The 21592-nt window shown below is 37.1% G+C and overlaps 1 protein-coding gene and 1 long non-coding RNA gene across 5 annotated transcripts in view; one reads left to right on the top strand and one right to left on the bottom strand.

Moving 5' to 3' along the window:
• The window catches only part of FOXJ3 (forkhead box J3), a 147312-nt gene that overhangs the window by 103396 nt on the left and 22324 nt on the right, over nt 1–21592 (bottom strand). For all 4 annotated transcript variants that reach the window (XM_060626158.2, XM_060626159.3, XM_060626157.3 and 1 more), the window contains exon 2: nt 21307–21367. In XM_060626158.2, the coding sequence (XP_060482141.1) occupies nt 21307–21350 (44 nt within the window). In that variant the 5' untranslated portion in view covers nt 21351–21367. The remainder of the gene's footprint in view (nt 1–21306; nt 21368–21592) is intronic.
• LOC132673486 (uncharacterized) lies at nt 258–13187 on the top strand. Its single transcript, XR_009608077.1, has 3 exons — nt 258–347; nt 2294–2375; nt 13041–13187. It is a non-coding gene; the product is annotated as an uncharacterized LOC132673486 (long non-coding RNA).

Raw genomic sequence — 21592 nt, 5'->3', positions numbered from 1 at the left:
CTGAAACAGATCCACAGGTTTCACCAGACTGTTAAAGGGGTTCCATAGCACCAAAACAAGATTGGAAATTCCTGGGGTAAATGGAGCACAAAGGCCACAGTCTTCACACTGAAAAACTGTCTTGGCAGATACTTTAGATCAAAACGGCAAAAAGCCTACGAAGTATTTTAAAATAACTGTATGGAGGGTAGGGGGAGAGAAAGAGACTAGACACAAAAGCTCTTCTGTTTCCAAAATAATACCCAAGCCCATCAATAAGAAGTGAGCTATAAAAGCTGCACATTTCCCAGAAAGGGCATCTTCAATAATATCCATCTCAGATGTGGCCATGGAAGATAATGGACAAGGTAGGATCTTTCATAGGGCACAAGGGACAATAGAGGCCCTATCAAAGAGCAAAATCAAGAAATTTATTACACTGTTAGGGAGTCACTGTCATTCTTACCCAGTAAGATTTTATAATGCATTAATGACTGTTGAGTGTTACCTGTTATCCTCTTTTCTGAATAAGTTTTTATTGCTGTTATCCTTACTCCTTCTACACAACTATGTATTAGGTAGAATACAGACAACTCATCTTTGGTTTATAGATCTTTGAACCACAAGAAGCCACACCAGGATCTAATGAAAGAGACTGCAGCTATAGAGCTTGGATCTTGAGCTAATTATAGTAACTGGATGAAACTCTGGGTTGTCTCCCTTGGGAAAAGAGCAAGTAAGTTCAAGATACAGGAGGAAGAGTACATATGAATATTTATGTACTCACAGGGGCAGATTTGTAGTGGAAACCTAAAAAGAAATAAAATAATCCAATATAAATTGACTTTACATTCTATAACCATATGACATGAAATTAATTTTTTTAAGTTTATTTATTTATTTTGAGAGAGAGCAAGCACAAGAGAGTCGGGGGGTGGAGGGGGCACTGGGGGAGAGAGAATCTCAAGCAGGCTCCATATGCCAGCACAGCAAACCATGAGATCATGACCTGAGCCGAAATTAAGAGTCAGATGCTTAACCGACTGAGCCACCCAGACTCCCTGACATAAAATTAAATTTTAACTTACAAATGAAATAATTTATTTCCAAGCAAAAGTAGCTGGTGTTACTTTAGTTTTCATATACCAGCAAAATCAAAGTTTCTACTCTTAGTTCAATTTCAGCAAAGTGGAAAAGATAAGACTTAGTGATTAAGAACACAGGTTCTTGAGCAAGTCTGCCTGGATTAGATTCCTAACTCTCCCACTTTCAGCTATGTGACCTTACACAAGTAAATTAACCTCTTTATGCCTCAGTTTCCTCATCTGTAAGATGAGGATAAAAATAGTACCAAACCCAAAGTATTGCTGTGAGGATTAAATGAATTAACACACACAAAGCACGAAGAATAGTTTCAAAGAGGGGCACGTGGGTGGCTCAGAGCCTCACGGTGGGCTCTGTGCTAACTGTTGCAGAGCCTGCCTGGGATTCTCTCTCTCCCTCTCTCTCTCTCTGCCCCTCTCCTGCTCTCATTTTCTCTCAAAATATATAAACTTAAAAAAGAATAGTTTCTAACTTATAGTCAATAATCACTCAATAAATGTCCACACTCGATTTTTATGATCAAATTCATACTCTTCAGGATTTTCTAAATTTTAATTTTTTTTTTAGATTTTATTTTATTTTAATCTCTACACCCAACATGGGACTCAAACTCAAGACCCCAGATCAAGAGTCACACTAACTAAGCTAGCCAGGTGCTCCAGAATTTTCTAAATTTTAAATGGTTATCACTCTTACTCAGTGGTTTTAGACTTACATGCCCTAAATGACACAACAATCATTTAGCAACCTCAATGGAAATGAGCCCCTCATTCATACACTAAAGTGACCCAGAAAGGATTACATTTAAAATTTTTGTTTGTAGACTGTATATGAGAATTGAGAACATACTTTTCCCCATAAAATAAGGTGATAAGATGACTCCTGCAGCAGCCCACAAAATCCTACTTATTCCATAAAGGAATTCTAGGTCGACAGTTCTTAGAGTATAAAAGCCCCAGTTGGACATCTTGCAGCAGAGAGAAAAAGGAGTTACCCAGGAAAAAAAAAAAAAAAAGAAATAAGATTTACCATTTTCCTGGTGCAGGACCAGCTTGTTCCTGACAAAATTTCAATATGGTTTATATATGGCATACTTCTAACTACCTTCTATTCCTTGGATCTCCCATCTCATATGTCCTAAGTCTCTAATACTGGTCCCCAAGGTTGGTGTTATAAACTCCAAAATTAATTACTTGTTCTTCTTTTCTAGTAAAAACTCCCATCTTTTCAAAACAGTGATCTCTGCTCCATTTAGGAGAAAAATGGACAGCATCAAACTAATCTCCACTAAGGTATGAATAACTGAAGCTTTAAACTTTCTAAGTTTATGGCCTTTTTAAAAGATAAACTGAAAAATCCTCAGTGGTTTCAAGTGTAAATACAGGTGAAGGAATCATAATTGAGGAGAGGGAATCCAATACACAGTGAACTATCCAAAACTCTTGACTTTCTCAACTTCTCTTTCCCCCTAAAATTCCAAGAATATTCACTAACGCAAAATTCTGGGGGATTTAGTAGTGAGACAACCACCATTTGTAAAAACTAATGTGATTTCAGAGTATTTATCATAAAATCAGAGATGAAAAAGAACTTCATTGGATCATTTTTTTTTTTAAGTCCTGGTATTACCCATCTTGGAGACCAACAATATTAAGATCTCCAAGGGAAGAAAAGTTCACAATTTACTCAATTATATACCTGTCTTAAGGTATATAACTCATGGTGGTTGGGGGGGGGGGGGGGGAGGTGGTTCGTTTTGGGGTTTGTTTTTGTTTTTGTTTTTTAAGTTTAAACTAGCCAAGGGCACCTATGGCTCAGGTGGTAGAGCATGCAACTCTTCATCTTGGGGTCATGAGTTCAAGCCCCATGTTGGGCACAGAAATTACTTAAAAATAAATAAACAGGGGCACCTGGGTAGCTCAGTCAGTTGACTTGTCCAATTTCAGCTAGGTCATGATCTCACCGTTCATGAGTTTGAGCCCTGCATCAGGCTCAGAGCCCACTTCGGATCCTCTGTCCCCCACCCCCTCCGCCCCTTCCCCTTTTGTGTGTGTGCTCTCTCTCTCACACACACAAATAAATAAAACATTTAAATTAACACTAAATAAAAATAAATATTTAAAAAATTAAAAGTTTTGGGGTGCCTGGGTGGCTCACTCAGCTGAGCATCCAACTCCTGATTTTGACTCAGGTCATGATCCTAGGCTCATGGGATCAAGCCCTGCATCAGGCTCCGTGCTGAGCATGGAGCCTGCTTGGGATTCTCTCTCTCCCACACTGCCTCCCTTGCTCATGTTCTTTCAAATTAAAAAATATATATAAAAAGAAAATGAAAAAAAAAATTAAAAGTTTTAACAGGTTAATCTGTATCTCCCTTGCTACACAGAAGAAAATTTCTTTACATTCTCTCTTGGAAAATTAGAACTGGTCAGAGTTCTATTCATGATGATGCTTCACATATTTTACAGTATTGACACATCTTGTGTTCCTTTTCCTGTAAGTTTCAAGTCCAGAACTTCTCCAACAGGACCGGAATTTGAAGCCCTAATATACTTACTGCCCTTCTCTCAAATTGCTCCAAATAGAATCTTAAATTCATAAAACTGTATTTTAAATTTATACAAGCTATACTCATAGTTCTAGCTCCACTCAGTGTACAAACTTAGGGATCATGCAATCAAAAGATATTTTTAGGGGCACCTGGGTAGCTCAGTAGGTTAAGTATCCGACTTCAGCTCAGGTCATGATATCATAGTTCTTGAGTTCAAGCCCCGCATCAGGCTCTGTGCTGACAGCTCAGAGCCTGTAGCCTGCTTCAGATTCCGTCTCTCTCTCTCTCTCTCTCTCTCTCTCTCTGTGCCTCTCCCATTCGTGCTCAGTCTCTCTCAAAAATAAATAAACATTAAAAAATATTTTCATGCTATATGTGTAACTCTCATCTTAGGTATCTTCTGCTCTACAATGTAGGAAGGAAAAATAAGTATTTTTGGACATTAACCACTCAACTACATTCTGTCATTAAGTAAATACTATATTTTGCATTTAAATCTCACTTACTTACTGGAATCTGAGTAGTCCGACAGACTGATGAACACTAATGCCTTTAACACAAGAACCCCCAAAGCCATCTTTGCAGCTGTTTTTTAAAAATCCAGACAGAATCTGCTATTAATAGTCCTTACACTTAGTTTAAAACACATATATAAAATGTACATACAGTAAAAGTCCTCTGAATAACACGTATTCACTGGCTCATCCTGTCTTAAGTGTACATTTATCCTGACCTCTCTACAACCATACTGCTTCAACCTACCATACAACATTACACAAGTAGTTTGGCATTAGTGCTGGCAGAGGGCTAACATTGGGAAGCTAATCCCATCTTATCATTTAGTGTTAAGTATGATGCACAGAAAATGCTGAAGAAACAGCCTGAACTTTTACACGTGAGGTCTATGATTCAGCTGGTCCTCAAAGTGTGATACAGACACCCTTTCAGGGAATCTGAAAGGTCAAAACAATTTTCATTATAAGATGTTACCTGCCTTTTTCATTCTCGTCCTCTGATGAGCTTTTCAAATGCTATGTGATGGGTGATATCACATCAGACTGAATGCAGAAGCGGAGATGAGAATCCAGCTATCTCTATTAAACCAGTTTTTAAAATTTGCAAAAATGTAAAACCAATGCCAAACTTCTTACTTTTTTTGTTTTGCAAAATACACTTAATGTTTCTTAAAGCACGTTATCATGGGCTTACTGTTGTATCTTTGTAAATTAACAAGTGTTTTAATTTTTTCTTAGTTTTAATTCCTAACATAATAAAATTTGATAGATAAAACACACAAACAAAAGCTTTGTGGATACTAAATAATTTTTGAGAGACCAAACAATTTAAGAACCATGTTATAATAACTTATTAACTTAAAGACTAAAGATCAGTTTCTAATATATTACAATGTAATGAAAAAAGAGCTTTCAAGTCACTCAAAAAGCTTGAATTTTCACTCTTCCACTTATTAACTGCATCCTCGAACAAGTCAAACAAACCTGTAAGCCTCACAGATTTGCTTTGAGTTGTAAATGACAAAAAATATGTGGAACACCCTAACACACACTTAATGCCTGGCATACAGTAGACATTCAACAAATGACAACTATTAGAAACCTTTAAAAAAGAAAAAGACACCTTGCTTGTTTTCCCCTTGGTCAGTGAAGTCTCTGTAGTGCACAGCATACAACAAATTTAGTTGAATTCAGTTCCACGTTGCGTATTTTTAAAAATGTTCAGTATCATTTAAGTTTCCCTGGCCACAACAGGTAGGGAACATCAGGCCTTTCATCCATGTCGTGGATTTTTAAAAACGTCCAGTATCACTTAAGTTTCCCTGGCCACAACAGGTAGGTAACATCAGGCCTTTCATGAGATGCACAAAACTTGAAAAGGCCAAAAATCAACCTCTAAATTTCCTGTAAGTCTTAAATAAGCAATCTGACATACAGCTGTTTAACAGTAGGAAATGTCTGTAATAAGTATAGACTACTTGAATTAGAGATGTTCTCAGAGTATCATAAATGTATTCTTCTAATGTCTACTTTTAGACTCCTGGTTATAACTTCAAGTATGGCTAGGTTAAAAGAAAAATCAGACTGAGTCTTACACAACAGACTTCAGTTTTCATAAGAAATGGACCAAAAATTTTAAAGGGTAGAGAGGGAGGGATCTGTGTGAAGAGGACACCCAATTCTAAACTTTAAAACAATCAATGAGGCACCTGGGTGGCTCAGTCAGTTGAGTGTCTGACTTCGGCTCAGGTCATAATCTCACGGTTGATGAGTTCAAGCCCCGCGTCGGGCTCTGTGCTGACAGCTCAGAGCCTGGAGCCTGCTTCGGATTCTGCATCTCCCTCTCTCTCTCTGCCCCTCCCCCGCTCATGCTCTGTCTCAGTCTCAAAAATAAATAAACATTAAAAAAAAGTTTTAAACAATAATCAATGAAGAAGAAAATTACAGAACTATACCAGTCAAAGGCATATTCGTTGAGGTAATTCAGAAAAATAAGTGAGAATGAGTTAAGCTAGAATCTAAGGGAATCTCACCATGAGTCAACTGATCAAACTATTAAAATCTAAATACAGACCTTCTATTGTAAGATCACATCAATCAAACATTATCAGTGCACATAATACATCAATACTGATTATCATTCCATGGCGTGAGATGGTCTGAAGAGGATTAACTTCCACAGACATCCCAGTGCTGTTTAGGGTAAAATGTTTACTAGTAATCTATAAAAAGATACTGCAGCTCAAACTTTATTAGACTCTAGGGGAATCTCTCTGCCTAGAGACTTACCTTGCTTATTCTACTATTAGCTCCTAAAGACCTTACATTTCTGTTTTTGTTTTTTGTTTCCTATCATCATCACTTCAAAGTTTCTCAGCTTTGCGGTCTTTAACACAGACTTTATCCTTTTTCTTTTCATCAAGCATGGCAATTTCTTCCATAAATCATCACAATCTTTTCTTAATGGAATAAACTACTTCCATAAACTACTTCCATGTGCTCAAAAAAACCACAGTTCTTTACCATCTTCTAAAAATTTATTTGGCAATTTATAAATATGAAAGTTTTTCTTTACCCTTTTAACCCACCACTAAGCAGATACTGGGTTATCAGGTTCTTTTCTCAACAGAGTACTTAAAACTACCAGATTTCAAGACTTACTGTAAAACTGCAATAATTAAAACATACACACAAACTACAATAATCAAGACAAATGGTCTCAGTGAAAGGATAGATATATAAATCAACAGAACAGGGTCCAAAAATAGACCCACACCTATATGGTCAATTGATTTATTATTATCATTACTGAAGTATAGCTGACATACAATGTTATAATAGTTTCAGGTGGACGACATAGTGATTCAACAATTCTGTATGTTACTCAATGCTCACCAAGTATAATCACCAATATTAACATTATTACAGTATTATGGACTATATTTCCTATACTGTACTTTTCATCTCCATGATTCATTTATTTTATAACTGGTATTCTCTACCTCTTAATCCCTTTCACTTACTTGTTTCCTGGCCAACTGATTTTTGATTAAAGTACCAAGACAAGTTAGGAAAGGAAAAACTTCAAAAAATGATGCTGTAACAACTGGTTATCTATCTGTATGAAAAAACATGCAATGGCCCTTATCTCATATCATAAACAAAAACCTATAAACTGAATTACAGAAATGTAAAAGCTAAAACTATAAAACTTCTAGAAAAAATCATGAGAGAAAATCTTTGTAACATTTGGTTAAGCAAATATCTCCCAGATAAGACATGAAAAAAAATCACAATTCATAGAAGAAAACTGGTAAGTTGAACTATATCAAAATTAAAAATTTCTGTTCTTCAAAAGACACCGTTAGGAGAATGAAAAGACAAGCCACGGCCTGGAACAAAATACAAAGCATGTATCTTAAGAAGGACTTGTATCTCAAGTCCTTTGTATTCTCAAAACTTAGTAATAATAAAGAACACCCAATTTTTTTTTTAATGGGCAAAAGATTTAAATATTTATGTCTCCCTTTTGTGTTGACAGTTTAGCTCCTATGGGAAAAGTCGAGCAGTGTTTTGCAGTTCATTGAAAGTAGTTCTATATATAACAATGTTATAAGCATTTCTTTAGAAATGGTTGAAATGCTTCTAAAATGTGATTATCGGCATATGCATGATTGCTGTAATGGTTGACATTCGTTTTAGAAGTTGTGAAATGTTATGACTTGTGCTTATGTAGACACGATCTTCTGCCTCAGTATAGAGGCAATGGACTTCAATAAAGTCTACTGAAAGAAAAGATGAAAAAGAGAAAAGAAAGGAAAAAGAAAAAATGAAAAAGAGAGAAGAGAAGAGAAGAGAAGAGAAGAGAAGAGAAGAGAAGAGAAGAGATAAAGGGAGGGAGGTGGGAGGGCAGAAGATCTGAACAGATACTTCAACAAAGAAGATATAAGATGGTAAAGAGGGGGCGCCTGGGTGGCGCAGTCGGTTAAGCGTCCGACTTCAGCCAGGTCACGATCTCGCGGTCCGTGAGTTCGAGCCCCACGTCGGGCTCTGGGCTGATGGCTTGGAGCCTGGAGCCTGTTTCCGATTCTGTGTCTCCCTCTCTCTCTGCCCCTCCCCCGTTCATGCTCTGTCTCTCTCTGTCCCAAAAATAAATAAAAAACGTTGAAAAAAAAATTTAAAAAAAAAAAAAAAAAAAAGATATAAGATGGTAAAGAAGAAGCACATGAAAAGATGCTCAACATCATTAATCATTAAGGAATCGCAAATTAAAACTACACTGATTATCACTACATACCTATTAGAATGGCTAAAATTAAAAGACTGACCATACCATGTGTTGCCAAAGATATGGAGCAACTGGAATTCTCACACACTGCTGGTGAGAATGTAAAATGGTACAATACTTTCAAAACCAGTATGACAGTTTCTTAAACATAAACCTACCATGTGATCCTGTCATTTAATTCCCAGGTATTTACCCAAAATAGATAATATGTCCAAAGACACACGTATAAATGTTCACAGCATTTTTATTTGTAATAGCTAAAGCTGGAAAACAATCCAAATATACATCAACAGGTAAATGTTGTACACATATCCAATGGAACAAAAAGGTATGAACTATTGATGCATGCAGAGACACAGGTGAATCTCAAGGTAATTATGCTAAATTAAAGAAGATGACAAATAAAAAAATATATACTATACAGTTCCATTTCTATACAACTTGAGAAAATGCAAATATACATATAGGGACAGAAATGCAGATCAGTTGATATCTTGCAAAAAGTGACAAGAACCATACAGGGACTTGGGAGTGATGGTTATGTTGTGGTAATAATTTTATGGGGGGGGGGGCAAGCTTATCAAATCATACTGTATCTCAATAAAGCTGTTTTAAATATATATACCGTAAAACCTTGGTTTGTGAGCACAATTCGTTCCAGAAACATGCTTGTAATCCAAAGCACTTGTACATCAAAGCAAATTTCTCCTTAAGAAATAATGGAAACTAGGATGATTTGTTCTACAACCCAAAAATATTCATATAAAAACGATTACAATACTGTAATATAATACAAAAAAATAAAGAAAATACAAAATATAAAGAAAGCTAAACAAATTAACCTGCACTTACCTTTGAAAACCTTTGTGGCTGGTGTGAGGGAAACAAGAGAGAGGAGGATTATTGTGCAGGACGACTTTCACTAGCACTAACAAAATCACTGCTACCTATTGGTTCAATGGAATCTTTTTCTTTCCATGCAACTTTTAAAGGAACTATCCAATGACACTTTTATTTCCTTTTGAGGATTTCACGGAAATGTGACATTGCATTGTCTTTAAACAGACTCATTTCTCACATTGCTAAAGCCTTATTCGGGTGGTGCTTTTCTACAAGATTTTGAACTGTTTCCCACATTTTACACATCTCCCTAATCTCATTTGAAGTGAGGGATTCCTCTGCCTTTTTCTCCTCCTCCTCTGCAGATGAGATCTCGTCGATAACCTCTTGCTGTTGCTCATGATACAGATCCATCAGTTTGTCAGCTCCTGGCCATGTTCCTCTCCAACTCTTCTTTTTCTTTTTAATATTTATTTTTGAGAGAGAGAAAGAACACAAGCGGGGGAGAGAGCAGAGAGAAGAGAGGGAGAAGAGAGGGAGAAGAGAGGATCCCAAGCAGGTTGCACACTGCCAACACAGGGCCTGGCAGAGGGCTTAACTTATGAACCATGAGATCATGACCTTAGCTAAAATTGAGTCGGACACTTAACCGATGAGCCACCCAGGCACCCCCCTCCACCAGCTCTTGAATATCGTCTTCATTCACTTCCAGTCCCATGGTCTTCCCTAAGAATATAATTTCATTGACAACTGGCAGCTCCTATCCATGAGTAAGCCCCTCTAAGTCATGTCCAAGAATCCAATCAGGCCACAGTTTTCTCCAAGAAGAATTGAGGGTTCTCTTGCTGATCCCATCCTAGGCTTTACTGAGGACCTTGAGACAGTTCACAATGTAGAAATTATTTTTCCAAACTCTCGGAGGGTAAGGTTTGTTCCTTAGGTCACCTTGAAGCATCAGTGAAATAGTGCTTTGGTGTAAAGCTTTTTAAAGTTAGAAGGACTGGAGGACTGGAGTGGTGCTGGGAAGAAAGAACTTGACTTTAATGAACTCGAATTCCTCCAGTAAGTCATCCTCAAAGCCTGGAGGATGAGCAGGAGCATTATCCATAACCAGCAAGGCTTCAAGTGGCACCTTTTCTAAAAGGTGTTTCTTCACTGCAGGACCAAAGACCTTGTTGATCCACTCAATGAACAAGACACAAGTGACCCAAGTCTTACTGTTGGACCTCAATATAACATTTAGCTGGCTCTTCTGCACCTTGCATTTCTTGAAGGCTTGTGGATTCTCAGAATGATAGATGAGCAAGGGCTTGACTTTTAAATTACCGCTTGCATTAGCACAAGAGAGTGAGACAGTCTTTCATGGGCTTGTGATGGGGTATTGTATTCTCTCCTTCTGTAAAGTAGGCCCTCTTTGGCATCTTTTTCCAAAAAAACTGTCACCTCGCAGTTAAAAACTTACTCCAGCCAGTATCACTCAGAAACCATGAGCTTCTGGAACTCAGTAGTGAACACCTCAGCTGCCTTAGTGTCCAAATTCACAGGCTCTCTGTGCCTCACAACACTTTGGATGCCATTTCTCCTCTTACAGTTATCAAACCATCCCCTGCTTGCCTTGAAGCCTTGTTCCTTTTCTGTTGACGTACATGGTGGTTTACTTACAAGGCTGGTGTACAAGGCCTTTGCCTTACTGCAGATGAAATTCTCTCTCATGGTATCACCTGCTACTTGCTTCTCATTTATCCAAACCAGAAGTAACTTCTCTACACCTTCCAGAACACGTGGCCATTGCTTTGATATTTTGCTGCATCTAGCCCCCTTATTTCTTCTTTAATATTGTGCAAATGGTCGATGTAGACTTCTAAAATCTTGCAATTTCAGCCACTCTCATTCATACTTCACGATTTCCTTAACTTCCATCATAATCATTTTCTTCTTCTTACCACCTTTTTTTTTCAACCTTTTTCTGTATGGGGGCCATTGTATACACTCTCACAGATGTTGACTATAGTACAGTATTAATAAACTCTTGTCATATACTGTATTTAATGTAACTGGCAATAAGGCAGCAGAGCAAAGAGTCTATATCTGCAGGCAGCCTGACCTAGAATGAAGCAAAGCAATCCTAAGCTTACTCTTGTGTGGAAAAGCAAAGGACTGTCCATAGGTGCATTAAAGTGACCAAAAATACACTAATGCCAGATGTGGACACCTTCCAACATTCTGAAAAATCAGATTTCTGCCAAATACCTTGGCCTGAGACCAGCATCCAAGCAAGGGAGACAATCACCCACAGTCCCACAGCAAGAGAGAGAGAGAAGAACCACTGGCTCAGTTGTGATCATGTGACATTCAACGTCACATACTACTCATACTGCAAGACATTGCTCCTTTATCAAGTTAAAATTTACTAGAAATGTTTGCTGGTCTTACAGAATACTCACAGAACAAGTTACTCACAATCCAAGGTTTTACTGTGTGTGTGTGTGTGTGTGTGTGTGTGTGTAGTGATTTTGAGTAAATCACAAAGAAAAAGTAAACTGGAAGAAAAAATTTAAAAACTTTTTTGCTCTAACCAAAAAAATTGTGCCCAGAATATTTTAAGAACTCTTACAATGCAATAAGACAACAAACTACACGGTTTTAAAATGTGCATAAGGTATGAATAAAGACATACAAGTAGTCAATGAGCACATGAAAAGATGTACAACACATCATTAGTCAATAGGAAAAAACAAATTAAAATCACAAGTGAGATACCACTCTATACCCATTAAATATCTAAAATCAATTTGAAAAGCAGTAATATCTTCCTTTTATGAATTTAAACCCCGTAAGTTTTGTCTTGATTATCAATAACAAAAATAACTGTATCTGTGCTATACAGTAAAGCATGAGTGATTATCCCCACTTTATATGGCTTCTAATCCATTAATCTGATTACAATACATGGGCTTCTCAGGTTTTTATTTTTTGAATTATCTATAGGCCTACCTGTAATAAAGTAAGCACTGTATTTTTCTCAGGCTCTACTCACTCAAATAGCGTCATCTTTCCATAACCTCCACGAATTATCTTTTTTATACCTTCTTACATAGCTAATATATCACTCTCCAAGTTGGGCGGGGGGGGGGGGGGGGGGGAGAGGGGGAGGGAAGGGGAGTGGAAAGAGTGTTAACTGTGAGGAAATGGTTTCCTATGCTTAAAATTTCCATTCTGTACCATAACCTTCAACAGGGACCTGTCCATCAGCACCTATCCCTTAGGCTCTCAAGTAAGCATCAGTATGGGGCAAAGTCATCTTTCTGCTATCCTTTTCTTTTGTTGTTTCTATGACAATCTTGAATGCTAATAAGCACATAATGAGTATGGATTCAATATGTATCTGTCAAATAAACAGAACTGGGGTAACAGTCCAATTCCAAATCCACAATTCTAAGGATACTCTGTTCCAAAAGGAAGGTAGAAATCCAGTCTTCAATTTATTACCCACATGACTATTAGGAAAGGGTCTGAATCCTAAAAACATCCTCTCTTGAAATCCTAACTCTTCTCACTCAACACAGGATACATGCTGCTTTGTATCAGACACTCCTTGTAGTATTTTGCCTAGCTCACCATGCCCTTTCTCGGAGTTGTCTCCACCCCCAGAGCCCTGAAAGTCTTCTTTACACCATATCTGTATGAGTACTACAACAAATTAAAGGATGAAAACCAGGGTTGATATTTGACCTAAATTGTTCACCTGAATTCTCTTCCTTAGGAATTCAGAATTAGGACTGAAGTGGTCTGGGCTGGTATCTTGAATGAAGAAGCTATGAACTTGAGAGGTATGGGATGACCATGTGCCCGAAAGACAAAGAAAGCTTATTTGCATAAATGAAGAAATAAATTACAGAGAAAAGCAACAGAGAAGAGAGTATACTGCCTAGTTTCCTAAGAACCTAAGTTCTATTTCCTCAAGAGATCCAGCTATCCCTGGGTTCTGTGAAACACCCCTGTATTCTCCATAAATAAATTCCTTTTCTTTTTTGATGTATCCAGTGCTGGTTTCTTTTACTTGCAGCCAAGCAAAGCTTGACTAAAATAAGCTTACTAAATCATAAATCAAATCATATTTCTTTTTTATTTTTCAGTATTTTTTTATACCATATACACTGTTGACAGGCACAGATTTTACATTTAACTCTTTTACTTTGCCAGTATACCCACTGATACTTTTTATTCCCTATTATCTCTTATATTATTTCCCCCATATGTATATGAATTCATGACAACTCAAATTCCTCTACCATCTCCCCATAAAAAAAGCTGATGCTTTTCATAAAAACATTTTTTCAATTTTAGACAATGGATTTCAAAATTAAATCACCAGTTTTCTGTCACTTTTTTCCAGTTTCCTGCATTCATATTTCCCTTTTACAACTATTTTTTATAATATCCTCAATTAAGTGGATTTTTTTTTACAGCCTTCATTTTAAGAAAAAGCCTCAAATGATGATAAATAATGACAACCAAGAGGCAGAACTTCGTGATTAAGAGCATGGGTACTGGAGCAAGACCTACAATATGAATCCCAGCTCTGTCCACTAATTCACTGCATGTGCTTCAGTTAAGCTCAACTTTTGTATTTCCATTTCCTCATTTGTGAAATGAAGATAATGGTACCAACTTCATAGAGCTGTTGGGAGGGGATTTAATTTATATACTTTAAAATGCTTAAATAATGCTTGGTCTAGTAGTAAGAACACCATAAATGCTAGCTTCCAAAGTCAATATTCAGTCACAAAAGTAACTTGTAATAATATGTCCTTAAGTCAATGACTGATCAATGGTACTCTTCAACGCCTAATGCTCAGAAATGGAAGCTCTAGGATATTCGGTCATTTTAGATCAAAGATTAAATTACATTTCGTATACTCCAGGCCAGCACAGTCCAACAGAATTTCCTGCAACAATGGAAAAGTACATGTGCTATCCAGTAGGATAGTCACTAGCCATGTGTAGCTACTGAGCACTTAAAATGTGGCTAGCGTGCCTAAGGAACTGATTTTTCTTCTTTTTATTTTTAATTAATTTAAACAGCCACATGAGGCTAGTGGCTACTATATCAGACAGTACAGCTCTAAAAAATAAGTCAGAGGGGCGCCTGGGTGGCTCAGTTGGTTAAAAGTCCAACTTCAGCCTAGGTCATGATCTCACCATTCCTATGTCGGGCTCTGTGCTGATAGCTCAGAGCCTGGAGCCTGTTTCAGATTCTGTGTCTCCCTCTCTCCCTCTGCCCCTCCCCTGCTCATGCTTGGTCTCTCTCTCAAAAATAAACAAACATTTTAAAAATTTTTTTGTTTTTAAGCCAGAAAAGTTCAAAATATAGCTTAGAAAATTTTGTCAAAATTACATAGTTGTCAAAATTAAGAGGATTTCTCATTACTCCTCATTTAATTGGAATATGCCACATCTAACGTGCAAATTAACAGATTCTATCAATTTCCCCAAAAAGCTTGATAAACGTGGTAACAATGAGGGACGACCAGGTAGCTCAGTTGATTGTGTCTAACTCTTGATTTCAGCTCAGGACATGATCCCAGGGTCATGATACTGAGCCCCAAGTCAGGCTCTGTGCTGAGCATGGAGTCTGCTTAAGATTCTTTCCCTCTCAGGGTGCCTGGGTGGCTAAGTAAGTTAAGTGTCTGATTCTCAGTTTCAGCTGGGGTCATGACCTCATGGTTTCATGAGTTCGAGCCCTGCATCAGGCTGTGCGCTGCTGGTGTAGAGCCTGTTTGGGATTCTCTCTCTCTTCCTCTCTCCCTCTCTGCCACTCCCCTACTCACGCTGTCTCTGTCTCTCTCAAAATAAATACGTAAACTTAAAAAAACTTAAAAAAAAAAAGGGGGTGCCTGGGTGGCTCAGTCGGTTAAGCGGCCGACTTCGGCTCAGGTCACGATCTCGCGGTCCGTGAGTTCGAGCCCCGTGCCGGGCTCTGTGCTGACAGCTCAGAGCCTGGAGCCTGCTTCAGATTCTGTGTCTCCCTCTCTCTCTGCCCCTCCCCTGTTCATGCTCTGTCTCTCTCTGTCTCAAAAATAAATAAACGTTAAAAAAAAAAAATTTTTTTTTAATTAAAAAAAAAAAACTTAAAAAAAGATTCTCTCCCTATGCCCCTCTCCCCTGCTCACTAATTTAAAAAAAAATTTTTTTTTATTTTTCAAAGATAGTAACAATGATAAACTATGGCATGATCATGCAAAAGCTATTTTTGCCACTGTGTGGGAGAGACCTGACAGCATAAAATTATAGACATAACAAACATATGACATTCAATGTCAGCGAACATCCTTAGCCTGAAGGCCAGTTGCAAACCTGAACACTACTGGTAGATACTCTAGAATCTACGAATTCAGAGTGAAGGGGAGATAGAAGGGAGAAAAGAAATCCCACCCCCCCACCCCCCGCCACCATGTTCTTGAGCTGACAGCAAAGGATACCAATTTGTCCTCTTTTATTCTAAAAATGATGACCTCTTTGCTTCCTACTATTGAAATAGAGAAAAGAGGAAAAAATATGCCAGGTGACTTATGTATACATTTAATCCCATGAATCTTAACAGACCAGTAAGGTAAGCATTAATAACCCTATTATAGCAAAATTGGGAAAAGTGAAACAACTTCCTAAGATCATATGAGTAATATATGGCAGAGATTTAAACCTGTAGCTACTTGATGCTAAGACTACATATCAGAGCTGCCTTATCAATACCAAGCCTATTACTAGAAACAAGGCAGCAAGAGGTCTTAAAATAAATCCACCCTGCTCTGGCCATTCTAAATAGCAAAACAGCAGGATCAACAGTATCAAGAGAAGAGAAATGAGGAAACAGATGGATAGGAAATACATCTGGGATGCTAACACATGAGCTTCACTGGTGCTAAAATATCCCTATGTGTTTCCTAGTATATCCTAAACAGACAGCCTGGATCAATAATCCTCTTTAAGGGAGAGGTATAACAAAAAGGAAAAAGCAAGTGCAAAAAAAAGGGTAAAAGCAGAAAAAAAAAAAAAAAACCCACAACAACAAAAGGACAAGATCTCAGGTAGAAGTGTCACCAGAAACTACTTATAGTGCTACGAATAACCCAGTGTCCCAAAATTTATATACATATGAATCATAAAAATTCAATCCTATAAAATTACCAGGCAATTCAGAAATGCAGAAAGGACCTCATTTGAACAAGTCTAAAGAAACATCAAATTTTATTTTGCTTTAATCAAACCAAATAATAAGTCTATTGCTACAACATGTGAAAGAAATTATGTACACATATGTGTTGACTTGTCTACATAAAGCAAATGTTCAAGGTGAGTTTCTACTTTCAGTAAGCATTTGCTCTTACTGAATCTGTACTTGGAAATAAAATACAGGTACATCTCAGGATTCAAATCCATCTTATGCAAACTCAGGAACCAAACAAATTCTGCTAAATTTTTAAGATTCTATTGTTTGATAGAAACCATATCCATCATCATCTGAATTCTCACTCTTACTATTCAAAACTGAGGAACTGAACAGATGTACATGACTCAGTATTCACTATCTAGATTATCCAAACTGAGACTATGAATGCAATAGATTTAAACTGCAAGCAATATTTGTGAATCTTATATCAACTTTTAATACAATTTCACATAATTTACAAAATCAGGATTGTTTTTTCTTTTAGAAATGTAAGCATTCTGTTAAAATCACATAAACACTAGCTGCAAAATAGATCTGAAAAAAACATTTCTTTATACATTTTATTCTTAGCGGTTTGCCAGAACAAGTTATTAAGTTACTGCCTCTCAGCTCCAACCAAACCCCAAGCCCTTCTTCCCAATCTGCCTTAATGATGCTAGAACTGGGACTCTGTAAACCACATGTGCTTTGCCAGGTGGTTTCCTATAAGGTTCTGCCAAAAGGGAGCGTTTAAAGATGGACCACAACTCTGGGGAAGGAAAAAGATACTGGTGCCTTCTAGTTTATTCTTTAGGCTTCATAAAAGCATTACCCCACCAAAGATTTCTTCACTCCTACAACAGCAGATCCTCCCCCATAGTACTAAGTGAATCCCGTTTATAGTTTTCCCAACACCTGTGGAACTATTTCCATCATACACAATTGAAAGACACCCAGCACTGATCAATACCCATTCCTCCGAGGTCTGGGTCTCAAGCCCTAGGGACCCCTCTTTTGAACTCAGACACCAGCACAAGTCATACAGTGCCTTCTCCTCAGAGCTCCAAGTTTTGGTTCTACAGGACCCTTCCTTTAAATCTCTAGGTTTTCCCTTCGGTCTCAGAGCCCTTGGGGCTGGTAGATGCTTCTGGAAGTCTCTCTCTCCATGATCCTTAGAGTTTTATTTTTATCCTTTCTGTTACCTAGTTAACATTCTGTTAAGGTATCTCTGTACAAATAAGTGGTGTGGTTTCTGCCCCTGACAGCACCCTGATTTAAGAAAAAAAAAAAAAAAAAAAAAAAAAAGGCTCATTATACAGAATACAGTGTTGTTACAGTAACTTGCAAATATTCAATGCTACCTATACTAACAAGCAAAGAAAAACAAAGTGTTAATTAAAACCAACTTGGTCAAAATTAAAGAGTATACCTTGCTATTGTAGGGAAATAGGTGCTATTTACATAAATGGGTTAGGAAAAAAAGCTTAGGGCTGAAAGCTGCCACCAATGGGGTGAAAACGCCAAAGGTTAGCTAGTGAAATATTGTAACAGGATCGTAAGTAAAACTACTTTCCATCTGACACCAATGTACCATTGTACTTTGATCAGAAACTCCATTTGCCCCCCAGACCCTTTGCTTTTTACACATACAAGTTAATGATTACTATCTGATTGTTTTCTCCACATTCACATATATAAGATCTTGTTTTCTTCATGTTCACCACGTGGGTAATATCTTGTGAGCTCAATAAATTTGGAGCAGAAACCCCTATTTGGGGCTCCTGTCTCCTCCCAGACATTTGCCTCTCTCATATTCAATTCTGCATCTGCTCTATTGCTGGACAAGAGAGAACTCCAGACTCACAGTCTGTGACACCTATCACTACAAAATTTTTTGCAATCATTCTTTTACAGAAATATGGGGTGTCTTTTTCTAATTCATACATTAACACCTACTAGTATAGAACTGTATGATACGAAGACATTAAAAATGGCCATCTCTCTCTGTCTTCCCAAATTTTCTACAATGTGTTATTTTAATACATAAAATACAAGTTCAATTTAAAAAATAATCCTAACATATTCAGATTAAATACTGAATATCTACCAAAACAATACTTAACTTGTTTATTAGCCTAAATATTTAAGGTAGTGGGGCATAATCCATTTACTACCCTTTCCTACCCAACAGATTTTTAAATATCACATACTTTCATTTCAGCCCCTACCTTCATTTACACTAAAAGGTCCACTCCCACTCTCACCTATGCCTACAAATCCCTACCTACCTACCCATTTTCTCATTCTCAGCCACATATCCAGCTCTTCACCACCAACTCATATACTTCCTATTTTGAAGCTAGCCATTTTCTAGATATACAGATAGTACAACCCAAGATACATATAAAGGTAGTACGTACAAGTAAAGTATGTTTATCAGTGCATTTGAGTTAAGAGTTCTGACTATTCCTATTTGGATCATGTCACTGGGGAGGTCATTTCTGGTTTGGGGAAGACTATGGGAAAGCAGACTAAAATTTGTATGGTTTTAAGTAATCCAGTTTCTATCCCACCACCACCATCAAAGAATAGTCATTCTTTTCTCTTCCTTGTATCAAACTCAAGGCTTGCCTCCAGTTACAAAAAAAATCAATGACAAACGACGGTTTTCTACCCATACATTTAAGGCTAGGAACTCTCTGCTTCGTAAATGGACCGTGCAGAATATTAACAGAAATGAAAGCTGTATATAAAACTACCAAATAACCCAACTCAGACACCAGAGTCCTAATGTTAAATTTATAGCTATATGTTCAAAAAAGATTCTAGAATATTACACACAATTGTCAGTGTTACAAATTACCAAATTATCAAATAACTCAAGGTTATCTCTTTTCTTTCATCATCCCTTCCAATTCTATAATTCTACCAAGCACAAAAGTTAGATATACATTATTCCTAACCCAATGTCACATGCAAGCTTAAACCTTAACATAAAAACTCAAATAAAGGGGTTTATAATCTCAGTCCATGACTTTGGTATAGGATTATTTCAGCATATTCCACAACTAAAATTACTTTCAGGAAGTCTAATCAACAGAAGATCAAAGTCTGAAAAATATCCCAATATGACCATATCCAAAGTTTTAAACATTCAAAAAAAGGGTAAAATGATTCCTCCCATCATACTGGGCAGTAATCACTATTAGGTCAATTAGTTCCACAGGAGCTTTGGGAATTAAAGAAACGATAATAGTCTTTTTTAAAAGGTTCTATTCAGAGCTACATAGGTGTCCCCTGTTTGGAGGCAGGGGCAGAGGACACACAAAGTAGAAAAGCAAATCTCTCCATCTATTTCCTCAAGCTGGAGATGCATTCTCAGGGAAAGAGGTGCCATAATGGCAAAGATTAAAGCTTTCCTAACTGAGGACAAAGGATAGCCATCCCTGACTGGCTGAAAATTCAAGAACATAAAAATGCAACTTCATTTTTCTTCTGTGGCATTCTAGACAATCAAAACTGCTTTCAAGCCAAGGATTCCTTGAATTCACATTCATCACTCTAATAATTTTTTATCCCTCCTTTCTCTCCTGCCCTCCAAAACTGAGCAATCCCAACTCTCTTCATCACTTACTCTATTTTAGCCACACTGACTTCCTCACTGTTCCTCCAACACACAAGGCAAGTCTCCTGCTCTACCAGTTCCTGGATTCCCTCTGCCTGGAATGCTCATATTCCACATACCCAAAGTGGAAAAGTCCATCTCTCTTTCACGTCTTCAATTGTCACCATTTCAGTAAAGGTTTCCTTGGCTACCCTATCTAAAAATAACACACACCCCTGTATTTCTCATTCCCTTTCTCTATTTTATTTTTTACCTTAGTCCTTATCACTAACATACTTTTTGTGCTCACTTCAGCACCATATATAACAACAGATACTTCTTGTTTATTAATTGTCCCTTCACCAGAAGGTAGCTCCAGATTATAGGATTTTGATCTGTTACATTCACTGTTACAGCCCTAGCATTGAGAATAGTGCTTGACAACATATTAGGTGCTCATATGCTGAATAAATGATGCACTAGTTGAAGCAGTTGCAAGTAGTTAAATGATGCTTCCATCAACACTTCATACGCTAGTCTGAAAGATTTTAATTAACAGATTAGACTTAGGTTATTTTTTCAGACTGTTCTCTGGGACCTGCAACAACCCCTCAGGGGCAACTGTGGGGGTAGAACATGAAAGCCTAAGCAAACAGAAAAAAGTCCTGTATATATCTGTTTTATTCACTGGATTTCACATAAGATTTAATTTGTAGAAAGGACTTAGCAACTTCAAAAAAAATCTAAGACTACTAGGTTGTATGTAACTTAGCTCCTACTTTTTACACTTTATTTATTGCAAATGAGGATCATCAAGGTGTCATGTTTACATCATCATTTACAAAGAGATAAAAACTAGCACTGAGTCTTATTTAATCTGCTACACAAAGGCAACCAAAATTTACTGGGTATTTTCTAATTAAAACAAGTAGAAAGCAGAATCCTTTTTTTTAAAAGGAATGACAAAGAAGTATAAAAATTTTGTTACTCCATATACAAGAACATATGTAAATTCACTAAATGGAAATTAAGACCCAAATCCCATTATCATAAATGTCTCTGTGAGCAAAAATATCTCCAAAACCCATCAGATAGCATAGTCTGACAAAACTATCAGTATTTTATTACCTCACCTTGATTTCATCCTAATATGATCTGACCAGCATAACTTTTAAAATGTTACATGTTCCAATAAGGAAAAAAAAGAGTACTCACCTTAATGAAGTTACAGATGGACAAGCTTGTCCATACAAACCCATCTGGCCACAAAGAGAATCTGAAAAGTAAACAAGAGTTAGTTATTAGAAGCTCCAAAGTAAATTAAACTGTAAATAAGACTCATTTCTAATTAAAACACTCTGAAAACAAATAGAAGGCTAAAACATTCACCACTATCTGAACAAATACCCATATGAATCAAAAATGCTATTAAACGATAAGAGGAATTATACTGAAGAAGACAAACATACCAGAGAATAAGAGAAATACACTGTAACATCCA

Source organism: Panthera onca, chromosome C1 (assembly GCF_046562875.1).
Source record: "Panthera onca isolate mPanOnc1 chromosome C1, mPanOnc1 haplotype 2, whole genome shotgun sequence".
NCBI lineage: Eukaryota > Metazoa > Chordata > Mammalia > Carnivora > Felidae > Panthera > Panthera onca.
Note: the sequence above shows the minus strand (reverse complement) of the source record. Positions and strands in the feature narration are given on the sequence as shown.